The sequence below is a fragment of the Alexandromys fortis genome, unplaced genomic scaffold, assembly GCF_014885135.2.
Source record: "Alexandromys fortis isolate MF-2015 unplaced genomic scaffold, M_Fortis_MF-2015_v1.1 scaffold_8_9099976_23576923, whole genome shotgun sequence".
In the NCBI taxonomy this organism is placed as follows: domain Eukaryota; kingdom Metazoa; phylum Chordata; class Mammalia; order Rodentia; family Cricetidae; genus Alexandromys; species Alexandromys fortis.
In genome coordinates, this window is record NW_026067899.1 from 2,816,108 (window position 1) to 2,827,637 (window position 11,530).

Below are 11,530 nucleotides of genomic sequence, written 5' to 3' on the forward strand. Positions count from 1 at the left end.
TTTTTTTTTTTGAGACAGGATCTTGTGTAGTCCAGGCTGGCCTCTAGCAAGCTAGCTACATAGCTGAGGATGAGCTTGAAATTCTAAGCCTCTGGCCTGTTTTCTGACTGCTGGGGTGTGACCCACAACTCCCAGATTTTTGTGGTCCTAGAGCTGAACCCCGAGCCCAAGACAGGCAAGGCAAGCACTCTCCCAACTTAACCTACAGCCCCTGCATTTTTGTATGTTTTCTAAGCAGTGAAAAATCCATCCAGGCTGGGATTATGTCAAGCCAGCATCCTCTATCCTATCTTACAGTTTGCTATGTGAGTATTCTCATTGACACCATAAACTTAAAAACATCAGCAGACTCTATGTAAATAAAACATGACTTGAAGTAAAGAAATCTGTCTCCTGTCTGCAAACCTGACCCCAAGGGATACAAATATCTATTAAAAATATAGTGAACAGATTTAACGAGACATGGTGGTCCAGGATTGTAAAACTAGCAACTCAGGCAGAGGGTTGAAGGTTCCTGCCCAGGACTGGGGAATGAAGATTAGTGGTAGAGCCTTCCTTAGTTGAATGGGTACTAGGTTCAATTTCCATTGCTGAAAACACAAATAAAATACAATTTAAAATCATTATAGTTTAGAAACAAGTTGGGTCTGTGCTATAGGAAGTTAAGTCAAATAGTGGGTACACTTTTTGTTTGTTTTGTTTTGTTTTCAAGACAGGGTTTCCCTGTGAAACTCTGGTTGTCCTGGAACTCACTCTGTAGACCAGGCTGGCCTCACACTCCGAGATTCCTAGTTCTGCCTCTTGAGTGCTGGGATTAAAGGTGTGCACCACCACCACCCAGTGTGATGTACTTTTAAGGAGGAGACACCTTACATAAAGCTTTTATCACAGAGATGAACATGGATGGATAGACATTTGCCTTCTTCAAGACACAGAATAAAAAGTACACAAAACATAAAAATAAAATCCATACGAATAAGCTTTGTATAGATTTATAGGATGACGTCTCCAAATATGTTTAAAATGAGGACACATTTCCCAGTCTTAAGCATAAACGAAGAGGTGGACCCAGTGCTTGCCTCGGAGACGGTATGAAACAGAGCTGAAGGTTAGATGTTTTCCACTGAGTTTTAGACAGTGTTGACTAAGGAATGACTCGTGCCTGCATACCAGAAGGGTTTAACTTCACATTTAAAGAACTCAGAAGGCACGGAGACACCTTGTTGGATATTATACTATTTCTGTGTATTTTTGATGTCAGAAGTGTGACTAGTAAATATTTTTATTGTATCTCAAACTTACATTTCATAGTTTGCAGCCTCCGTGTTCACAGAGAATCGACTTTCTGGAAGGTGAAAGCTGTAGACCTTCCGTGTTCTATCAAACTAAGAACTCGTTATGATTTCCCTGAATGACTTTTGTATTACACAGAAAACTAACTCGCACTTTAGTTATTATATGTTGTATAAAAACTACTGAAGTCCACGTGTGTGGACTAAATTATGGACTAGATAGCGACCTTCCCATTGCGAACTGCTTTAGAGAATTGCTAAGGACGAGGAAGGAGAGCAAGCGTATAGTCCGGAAAGACATTACAATGTCAGCTGAGATGGTACGATGTCATACACATGGGCATCTTCACATAAGAAACTGTAGCAGTGAAACATCCAGGGAAGCTGTCATGAAAGTAGCAATGATCCGAAGCTATTGGGCTACACTGTTGTTAAACTAGAATCACTTACAAGTAGCAGTCAGGGACATTATGAAGGCTGTTGTATAGTGTCTATAAATTAAATTGAACTACTGCTGAACCTAGTATCAACACGTTCTTTAAAAACAATTGACATAAAGATATTTATGCAAAAATGTGGAATCTTACTAATACCAGAGAAAAAGCTAAGTTACCTAAATAGATTGTTACTTGAATCAGATTATGACCATAGTGCATGTCATTCTGGCATATTAACCTAAACATATCTCATCGTAAACACGGGTATACCTAGATATTTTCCTTATGTTTTCCGTACTTTATCAAATGGTGTTAGCATACTTTTCTCTGGTTTTGGAGGAGGTTTTGCAACTAGTATGGTCTTGCTTGGTAGTTCAGGCTGGCCTCAAACTAACTTTGTAACCTGTATTGGCCTTGAACACTGGGCAATCCTGCTTTCTCCTCCTTCTCATTGGATTCAAGGTGTGTGCCACTAGCATATTATAGGTGTCCCAGGTCTCAGATTCTTTTAAAAGTCCTCCCTCTGTCGTGCAAACAGGAGGAAAGTAGTGGCCGTAAACTGGGGACAGTAGTGAGCTGCAGTTGTTTACCAGACACCAAAATCTAAGTCTGATTCTTCAGCATAGCTCATTCCCTACCAAAAACCAAAAAGAACCCCTCAAAAACCTTCTAATTGACTCTGTTGTGTAATGCAATAAGTTAAAGTAAGTAAAAATGTCTTGCAATTCTACAGTCCTACATAAACAGGCGTCAGCCACACTGTGAAAGAGTAGGAACTCGTAGCTACTTCTGTAACAGCCTTTGTCACATTCTCCCAGCAGACCCAAGGAACAATGCGAAGACACCAGTTTAAACTGATTGCTTCAAAGCCTACGGTACTAGAATAAAACATAGCAAATGTTGGTCTAATAACCTGCCTTTTTATGATGTCATCAAAACAAGTTTTTCCTGGAAACACCCTCAGCAAGATTACTTTTTTAGTGGCAAGTCTTATTTGACTGGATTAAGGCAAATAATTATACACACACACACACACACACACACATATATATATATATATATATATGACACAGCCATAAGAGTTTAATTCTCATGCATGTAGAAGCAACTGGAATTGAGGTTAGCAACACTTGTATTTCCTTTGGCATGTTTACCAGACCCATTAAAAACAAGTGACCAACTATGGAAATTTCTTCCCAATGTTATCCTGAGAAAAGCAGAAAATCATATTGTTAAATTCAGAAACACAAAATTCCAAATTAGCCAATTTATATATTATTCAACTTCTTTGTTTTAACTTTTGACCCTGATGATTTATTCACTGAGTGTATACTTTAAAATATCTCCAGTTTGGAATTTCATATACACTCTATTTCTATTCTGCCCAAATCAGCTTCTTAAAACTCGAGCGTAGTGTTGTTTGAGAAAATCATTAACATACCCATTTCAGCTTTTAAATAATTGTGTACCCAAGTCTTTTAAAAAACCTTGATAAAAGTTAGCAGACTAAACTCACTTTTTGGGGCTGGCAAACTCCAATTTAAAATAACATGTAGTTTACACTTAGCAATAATTTGTTTCTAAAATTTTAATTTTAATTCCATTAAGTTTTCTACTGAAAGTAATATATTCAATTTGTGCCTAAGTCATACATATTGTTTTGGCATGTGTTCCAGAATAAGTTTCAATGTCCTTAAATTGGTACTCTGGTTGTAACTTATAAATAAAGCATGCAAAAATCAAATTTCCACAGCTTGTAAACTTGAATGCATTTCTACATTACATTAGCGTGTTTTTACAGTATACCCATGGAATGCCTTCTTATACTTGGATACTCTTATCACTGTGGCTTCCTGACTTCTTCAATAATGGCATTCTTTTTCTACAGTAAATGACAGAGCTTCAGTGATACAATGAATGATCAGCAAATACTGTGTATCAAATTAAGCTAAAGGCTGCTTTTGAATTTGGCAGGTTCAATTAAACTCAACCCTAAAAAGGTTAGTTTTGTCATCACAACGCTTAGTTTGGTTTTTAAAGTTATATATACCTCATTTTGGCAAATTCCACGCAGTTGACCTAGTTCTTCCCTAAAGTACAAAGTTCTAAGTAAACGGCCTTCTCTAGTTCTCAAGTTTAATTTTCAATCTCATAATTTCCTTTGCTTCTTCTTCCCCATGAGAAAGGTTTGTTTCCCTCTCATTCTCTTTGAATCCTAAAGGATTGTGCCTGTCTGTAATCAAAAGTGGGTTTCAAAACCGCCACTTTCCTTTTTTTTTAAAAAAAAAATCAAAGCTACTCTTCTACACACACGACTAAATCACTTCAAATATCCCGAGTCCCAGGTCTCCATCACCTGCCTAGAAACCTTTGAGTCTGAAGCACATCCGAGGCAGGGGCTAAAGAGGAAATGACTGGAAACTTCCTGCAGCTTTTCCACTTATTCATGTAACAGGTACAGGTCTAGCCGGTGTCACCTGTACTAGGCCTAATCAGGATGTTCCTGACTAATTACAGTAGATTTAGATTAAGAACACACATTTAGGTGTGCACTGATCGCACTGTCTACCAGCAGCACCCTTACACACTTAGCTCACTCTGCTGAAGCCAGGGACCAGGACGGCTGGCATTCAAGTTTATTAAACAGTTCAAAGTCTCTAAAGAGGACAAGTAGCTCTGAGGCGTGCCTCGCCAAGGAATCTAACATACCCTTGCTGTCTTGTCTCACATCACACAATACAGCATTTTCTTATGATTATAAAAGTTTTTCCCCTCTCAATGATGTTGATGCCCGTGTTTTATTTACATAAATTTCAAGAGCTTTGGAAAATTTGCGCTTCAGTTTGACTTCAGGCAAAAATTCACGGCAAGCTTATAGGCTGTGAACTATAAACACACGGACACCCATCTATCATGACTATCAAAGATCAGTCACCACATTGACATCGGCTTAAAAAAGCAAGGAGATTTAAAGCTTGCTTTGAGGTTTGCTGATTCTGAATGAAAGAGTTTGATTGCTTGTTAAGTTTTGGGGTTGAAACCCCAAATAGTGCAATACAGATGAGTTGAGACACTTGGGAAAAAGAAAAGACTTCAAGCTTTAAAAAGTAAGAGAAAGGTGAGAAACGTAGATCTTGGGGGAGGGGGAGAAGCCTTGTTCCTACATTTTAGGCTATGAGCGAGAATTTCTGCCTCTTCCCTGAGAAAATCGGTCTGGCCAGGTGATTAAAAGGAAAGTCCAAACTGCAAGAAGAACGAAACTTCCTGGCCTACCTAGCTGTCTGCCTAGCTGTTCCTTGCGAGTTAGCAAACAAGTTGTGCGGCCAGGCTGACTTGCTGCAAGGGTGACAGTTACATTTCCGGTGTTATCATGGCACTGCCCGATCCACGTAAGAACTGCCAATTTAACTCTAAAATTCTCACCTGGGAGAAGGCCCTGAGAACGCTTAGCTCCTTCCACCGGTCCCCAAAGTAGCAACAATTCAGCAGGGAAATCGCCTCGTTCTATGTGCAGCGGGTATCAAACTTATAAAGCTAACTCCACAATCAAGTCCTGGAGTGGCGCAGAAACCTAAGCTGGGAGGGGCAAATCTTGCCCTGGGCTCTTTACCTGAAAATCGACTGCCCTGGGCCTGCCCATGCACCCAGTACATACTTTCCCCAAACTTTAGAAACCAAAGACTTCCCTAGATACAAGCAGCACACAGGAACCATCAAATCCCTCGTGAAACCTGACCTCTCAGTGAGGACTCCAGGAAGAAGAAAAGATCAGAGGAGACCAGCTCTGCGGGGGTCTTCCTGAGGAGACCCTGGAATGAACGTATTTATTTTCACGCTGCAACTGCTGAGCGCTTTACAGAAACACCATGCTGTAGCTCTGGGTGGAGCTGAGAACAACAGAAACATTTATTAATGTTATAATTATAGTTACTCTTTAACAAAGCTATTATTAAATAACCTGTACAAAGCCCGAATCGGGCCTAGTGAAAACTCAAGCCCTGTTTTGAACCTCCTAAGGCCCTTCCTTTTTCCATCGGCAGAGAATCCTACAAGCAAGGCCAGGCCGGGGTGGAATCGCTGCCTGTAGATCTTCTAGGCAGGCGATGGCTCGGACTTTGGAATTGTCCTGGGGTAACGTAGGGCTCTCAACCATGATCCAGTTCCCATTCTTGCCTGTCCTGTCCTCCGCTCAGGACTGGACAGCAGCAGGGCTACGCTTTGGGAGGAGGACAATAAAAAGTTCGTTTTTAAAGTTTCCACTCTGCCAGCTGCCTCGATGGTCTGCTCCGGGCATGCCGGCAAAGGTGCGGGGTAGGATGTCCTGGGCGGGAGTGGCTTCCGAGGTGCCCGAGTGAGCTCATAGGTCCCGCGGGTTCTCCCGCTTCACCCCAGCCTCAGCAACTTTGAGCTTCTTATTTTGGTGCGTCTTCACGTGCTTAGCGAGGTGGTCGCTGCGCATGAAGCGTTTGCCGCACTCGGGACAGGCGAAGCGTTTCTCGCCCGTGTGAGTCCGCAGGTGCCGCTGCAGCTCGTCTGAGCGCGTGAAGCTCTTGCCGCAGAAGAGCCAGTTGCACACGAAGGGCCGCTCGCCCGTGTGCCAGCGCAGGTGCGCCTTCAGGTGCGACGTCTTGCCATACACCTTGCCGCAGCCTGGCACGTGGCACACGTGTTGCTTCTTTTTGCCCGGCTCCGCCTCGGGGGCGCCGCCAGCCGCCTGGCAGTTGGGGCAGCGGCAGCGGCGGCACCTCCTGGCCGTGGCCGCCAGGGGGGCCTTGGTCTGCAGTAGAGCGGCGATCTGGCTCTGATACTGCGCGAAGTCCGACGGGCCCAACACTAGGCCCCTTTGCAGGGCAGCTGCAGCCGCTGCAGCAGCCGCAGCCGAGGCAGGGAACCGGGGAGCGTGGGGGGCCCCGGCACAGGCGCTGGAGAGGCTAGTTCCAGGAACCCCAGAGCCTCCCGGCCCGGCACCCGATTGCGGGATGCTCCACCAGGGGAGGTCGTCCGGGGCTGGTGCAGGGGATAGCTGACGGCAGGTGGGCGGTGGAGGCGGAGGTGGTGGCGGGGGCAGCAGGTTGGAGTAGCCCGGAGGCAGAGCGGCCTGGGTGGCGTAGGGTACGTAGGCGGGCGCGCAGCTGGCAGGCAGTGCCGCCATGCTCGAGGGCAGCATCTTGACCGGCGAGAACTCGTAAGGGTACGAGGGATCCGCGGGGGGCGTGAGCGGGAGCTCGTGAGCTGCCCCGAAGGACGGCTGCAGGTGTGTTTTTTGTGGCGTCAGCCCCAGGCTGGGGTGCGGGGGAGGCAGGGCGCCTGGCGAGTGAGCGGGCATATCGGCGGTCCAAGGGTGGAAAAGCCTGGAGGGTGAGCCCAGAGCTGGGTCGTAGGGCACCTGCAGGAAGTCGGGGGCTGCAGCCGTGCCAGGCTGACCGATCCGGCTACAGGTGGCGGCCAGCAGAGCCAGGGGCGAGTGCTTGCCTAGGTCCGGAGAGGCGCTGGGGGTGCGGTCCTGCATAGGCGGCGGCAAGGGAGGGCAGAAGAGACAAAAGGTTAGCGTTTCAAACGCCGACTCTGGGCAGGCCCGCCACCCCCACTATTATACCCCTGCCCCTCCTCCGCCGGGCCATCCCTCCCCCAGACCTCACCGCATCCCACGCGCACCCAGAGGTCCCGGGAAACTTTCAGCGCCTGTGCTACCTGAATCCCCGATGCGCAGTAGCTTTCTGCTAAACTACTGGGCTCAAAGACAGGCCAAGCAGCCTTTAAGGTAGGTGCAAAGAAAGAGGCAGAGGGACCGGACCGGTCAGGAAGAGCCTGGAAACACCCACAGCAGGGCTGTGGGGCCTTCTGCTCTAGCATTTTATGAGCTCTTTTCCTTGCAGCCACTATGTTCCTCTTTGGCCTGTTCTAGGCTGAAGTCAGCAGAAGTGCCCGGCAAGGTGAATTCAGGCCCAGTTTTCTGCCACTTTGACATCCACATACCCTCCTCCCCAAATCCATGCATCTCTCCCGATAGGCCACGTATACACACACCAGCTTGGTTGTCACGTTGGCATGGGCGCGCCTAGGTCTGACTCCAGTCGCACCTTTAAGGGGGGGGGGGTCTTTTTGAGATTCAAGGTGCTCAGAGTACCCGCACAGATCCGGACTACAGATTCCCACCTGCTCCCGCCCTCTCCGGGCCCGGCCCTGACCTGGAGGAAGGCCTGCAGAGAGTCGTTCCGGAGGACGGCCACAGCGGCCATGGCTACTGCTTGAAGGCCGCTCGTTGTGGAATGGGACGCGGCCGCCGAGGCATGGACACCCGAAGGCGAGGACGATCGGCCGCCCAGTGTGCATCCGAGTCCTCCCCGCCCGCCCGCGCCCCGCTCGCTCGCCCCGCGCGCGTTCTGAGCGCTTCAGGATCACCTCCAAGAATTTGATAAGGGCTTTGCTGGGCCGCCAGCCAGTCAGAGGAAAGATTTATGGCTTTGAAGTTTGCCGCTACCCAATCATCAAAGAATAGCGGCTCTTTCAGAAGCGAAAGCAAATCCTTTGAATCCACAAAGCTCCTATGGTGTGTTTGTTGGTCTGGATAAAAGAACTGATTATTAGGGGGGATGGGAAGGGAGGAGATAAAGGCGGGACAATTAATGAAGTAATCACTATGTGGGAAATGTATATACACAAATAATTGGATTTTCCTGATCAAAGGGGGCCTTGCCGCCTGGAGACTCGCGCTTGGGTTGCTCGGGACACTCGATCCCCCACCCCCACTTGCAATTAAAGATTTGCACCAAGGCAGCGCGCAAAGTGACAAAGTGTCTTTGTTATCTCTAAAAAAAAATCTTCCTTTAGCTTTCTGGAGCGGTACTTTTGAGACTGGGATGAGGGTAACTTCACAGTACTTACTCCGCACCCTCACGTCGCGGACCAGAGCGAGCTCCTGGGGCGGGGCGGGGCGTGGGACTGACCAAACCCGGTCGGCCGCACGTCCCACCCCTTGGCCGCCCGCGGAGGCACAGGCAGCTCTGTGACCCTGGGCAGGGCTGGGCGGCCTCCCAGGGCGGCAGTGGGTGGCGCACACACTCCAGGCCCTCCCGCTAGACAAGCCGCAGAGTCCTCTTGAGGCTCCCACTGGTGACCTGGAAGTTTTCCTGGGGCTACAACTTTTACAGAGTGATCTAGGAAAAACCCGCCCCGCGCTTACTGCTTCCTCCCACAGCCGTACTTGGCAGGACACCAGAACAACCGAGAAGAGACACTTGGGGCGGTGGGCGCCGGGGATTTCGGGGGAGGGGAGTTGGATTGTACTTTCCAGACAAGCAGTTCCGTGTGTTGAGCAGGACCGGGCAAGCCTCCCACTTGTTAGGCTTCATCGAGACTTGCCAGAGATGCTAGTAACCTCTCAAGCGCGGTGATGTCACAAGCTGGACAGCAAGGCTTGGGAAACTCCTCCGCAGTCCCCTTACCCCGCGACCCCATCTCACCCCATCCCGGTGCTTTAAGAACCCACAGATCACTGGGAGGAGGTCGGGGGTGAGGGGAGGGAGAAAAGTCAAAGCAAACACTTGTTCCTGTCATCGTTGGAAGTTCATCCACAGGAGTGCTTTGTCTCGGGCACTGGAGTCTTCTCCAGGGTGTATTCTCCCCTTCAAATCTTCGTCGACCCGACCTGCAGAGTCAGTAGGCCTCCTGCCTGCCTTTGGTCCAGGATCAGTCCCTACTAGTCCGGAGGAGCCGAAAGGGATAGACTAGAGGCTGGCAGGGTGACTGGGGGCCTTCACCGCTTTGGCGGCCTGGAGTCCCGTCAGAGACCCAGCAGTGGCAACTTGGGTGACCGCACAGAGAAGTGGTTCGCCTGAGGCTGACTTAGCCTGATTCTTCTCCGGCCTCTCCGCCCCCCTGGGATCTTCGGTCTCTGAGGCCACCAGCCTCTCTGGAAGCCGGGAACCAGTTCTGCTCGCGTCGGGTGTTTATGCGCCGTCCAGGGACTGACCTAACTCCCAAATTAGCACCCAGAGGTTAGCGGAACCCCTACCGCTTCAGACTCTGCACTGCAGATCGGTGGACTTCACAGGTTCACCAAGAAGAGTCCTGACACCATGCCATTAAGAGGGCCCATATTCTCCCACGCTCCGGACGCGCCTTCGAAATGGAAATGACTAACAGGCTTCACACGGCCCGTACTAGCATCCGGTCCTTCTCCCCAACTAGTTATCACTCGTGGACCAGTGAACAGCCACCTCACAGCTCAACCCACACCACCTCACTCCTCCCTGAACACGAGTTTGGGATGCTGTGCAAGCGAGAAGGGGAGATGACTCACAGGTTTGCCCTGGGACCTGGCCGACCTGCTCCCTCTCGGTCCAATTGCAAGGACCCAGCTCTGGAGAAACCTGGGACCAAAAGGAGACATTTCTCAAGTACGCATCTGAAGCCAGGGAGCTTGGCCAGGACAACCTAGAAGGCTGTCCATCTGGTTCCTCTCCTTTTTTGAGCCTTCCCATCCTGCCTCTCCCGGAAGGCAGTAAGGCAAGCTGGAAGCATCCTTTTTGGCCAAAAGTGTTAGCTATTTTACCCAAAAGGCAAAACGAGTCAATTTACATACCCTTCAATAGTTACCAGAGTTAACTTTTCCCGCTAACTTTTTAGGCTATTAAGCTTCCATGGGCGCCAAGCAGAGCGGTTAAGCGCTCAAACTTTGAAGACAGGTTTTCCCGCCTTGTTACTGGGAATCCTGGTAAGTATGCCTTCGTTTGCCCATCTGTAAAATGTGCTGCCTCGGTAACAGTGATTGTGGGCTCAAAAGTTTCAGTGCAAAGCCTATAGAACTGCTTGCTCTAGGTGCACCGAACACTCTGGAGCGCCATAACCGCTTTTTGTTAACAGTTCTAGCCCTCCCAGGGCCAAGCAAGAGTTTGGAGAGAGACTTCGAAGAACTGCGCTTTAACTCTCCTCCCTTAGCGTGGAGATTCGAAAAGAAAGAAAGAAAAAAATCTTCCTGATGAAGTAATGTTGGGAGCGTCCATTAAAAATGCAGTGCAGGGAGATCAAAGCACAATATTTATTTTGGAAATTTGTTGCAATCACCAAGAGATACAGGTATCAAGGCCAAATGTCAGTTCCGCTACACAAAGCCCCCGCGTGGGCCAAGAGCGCGTGGCTGCCGTAGCGTAATGTAAAGAGACTTCAAAGACAAGGCGCGCAGCAAAAGTGAGCCGCCGGGAGGGAAAGGAGAGAACCCGGGAGGGCCAGCGCGCCCCCAAACGACTCTGGGACTGCGGGGCGGGGGTCAGTTCAAAGAGGTATCCGCGGGGGCGAGTTCACAGGAGGGAAGGTTTAATGGGCTTTCCTTTGTTGATGAGTGTATTTGTGCGGCTCGGACCCGGGAACTCCTGCTCGTTCCTAACGCCTCGGGGTGGAGGTGGGGGAGCAGCGAAGTGGGAGCAAACTTTCACCGCAGCAGGGGGCGGGGGAGATTGAATACTACTCTCTCCAGGCGGGCGGCTGGCGGGGCTGAGCGGTAATCCAAACTGCTCCTGAAACAGCAGGGTTCCGAGACTGGGAAGTTTGCAGCCCGGTTTCTTCGCAGGCGGGCGGGCAGCAGGAGTCATCCGGGTGCAAACTGCGGGGCCGGCAAAGGGGAGATGAACCCACACCCGCACTGGCACAGAGGGGGCGGGTCTGCTCTGGTTTTCTCTTCTCAACTCTGGGGTGTGGCTGTTTCAGGCCCGACCTGACACTTTCCCAGAGCTCTTCCTACAGCATAAACGCACCAGTCACCTCTCTCTCTCTCTCTCTCTCTCTCTCTCTCTCTCTCTCTCT

The 11,530-nt window shown here is 49.3% G+C and overlaps 1 protein-coding gene across 3 annotated transcripts; it reads right to left on the reverse strand.

Annotated features, from left to right (window-relative positions):
* Positions 1 to 5,617: 5,617 nt before the first annotated feature.
* On the reverse strand, positions 5,618 to 8,649 carry Sp5 (Sp5 transcription factor). Of its 3 annotated transcripts, XM_050121775.1 has the most exons (3): positions 7,918 to 8,649; positions 7,757 to 7,809; positions 5,618 to 7,232 (listed from the first exon to the last, which is right to left on the reverse strand). In XM_050121775.1, the coding sequence occupies exons 1-3, from the start codon at positions 8,060 to 8,062 to the stop codon at positions 6,087 to 6,089; spliced, it is 1,344 nt and encodes a 447-aa protein (XP_049977732.1). In that variant the 5' UTR covers positions 8,063 to 8,649; the 3' UTR covers positions 5,618 to 6,086. The 3 variants fall into 3 exon arrangements, with proteins under 3 accessions (XP_049977732.1, XP_049977737.1, XP_049977746.1); XM_050121780.1 differs by lacking the exon at positions 7,757 to 7,809 and having other exon boundaries at positions 7,886 to 8,649; XM_050121789.1 differs by lacking the exon at positions 7,757 to 7,809 and having other exon boundaries at positions 7,918 to 8,644.
* Between the last annotated feature and the right edge of the window lie 2,881 nt (positions 8,650 to 11,530).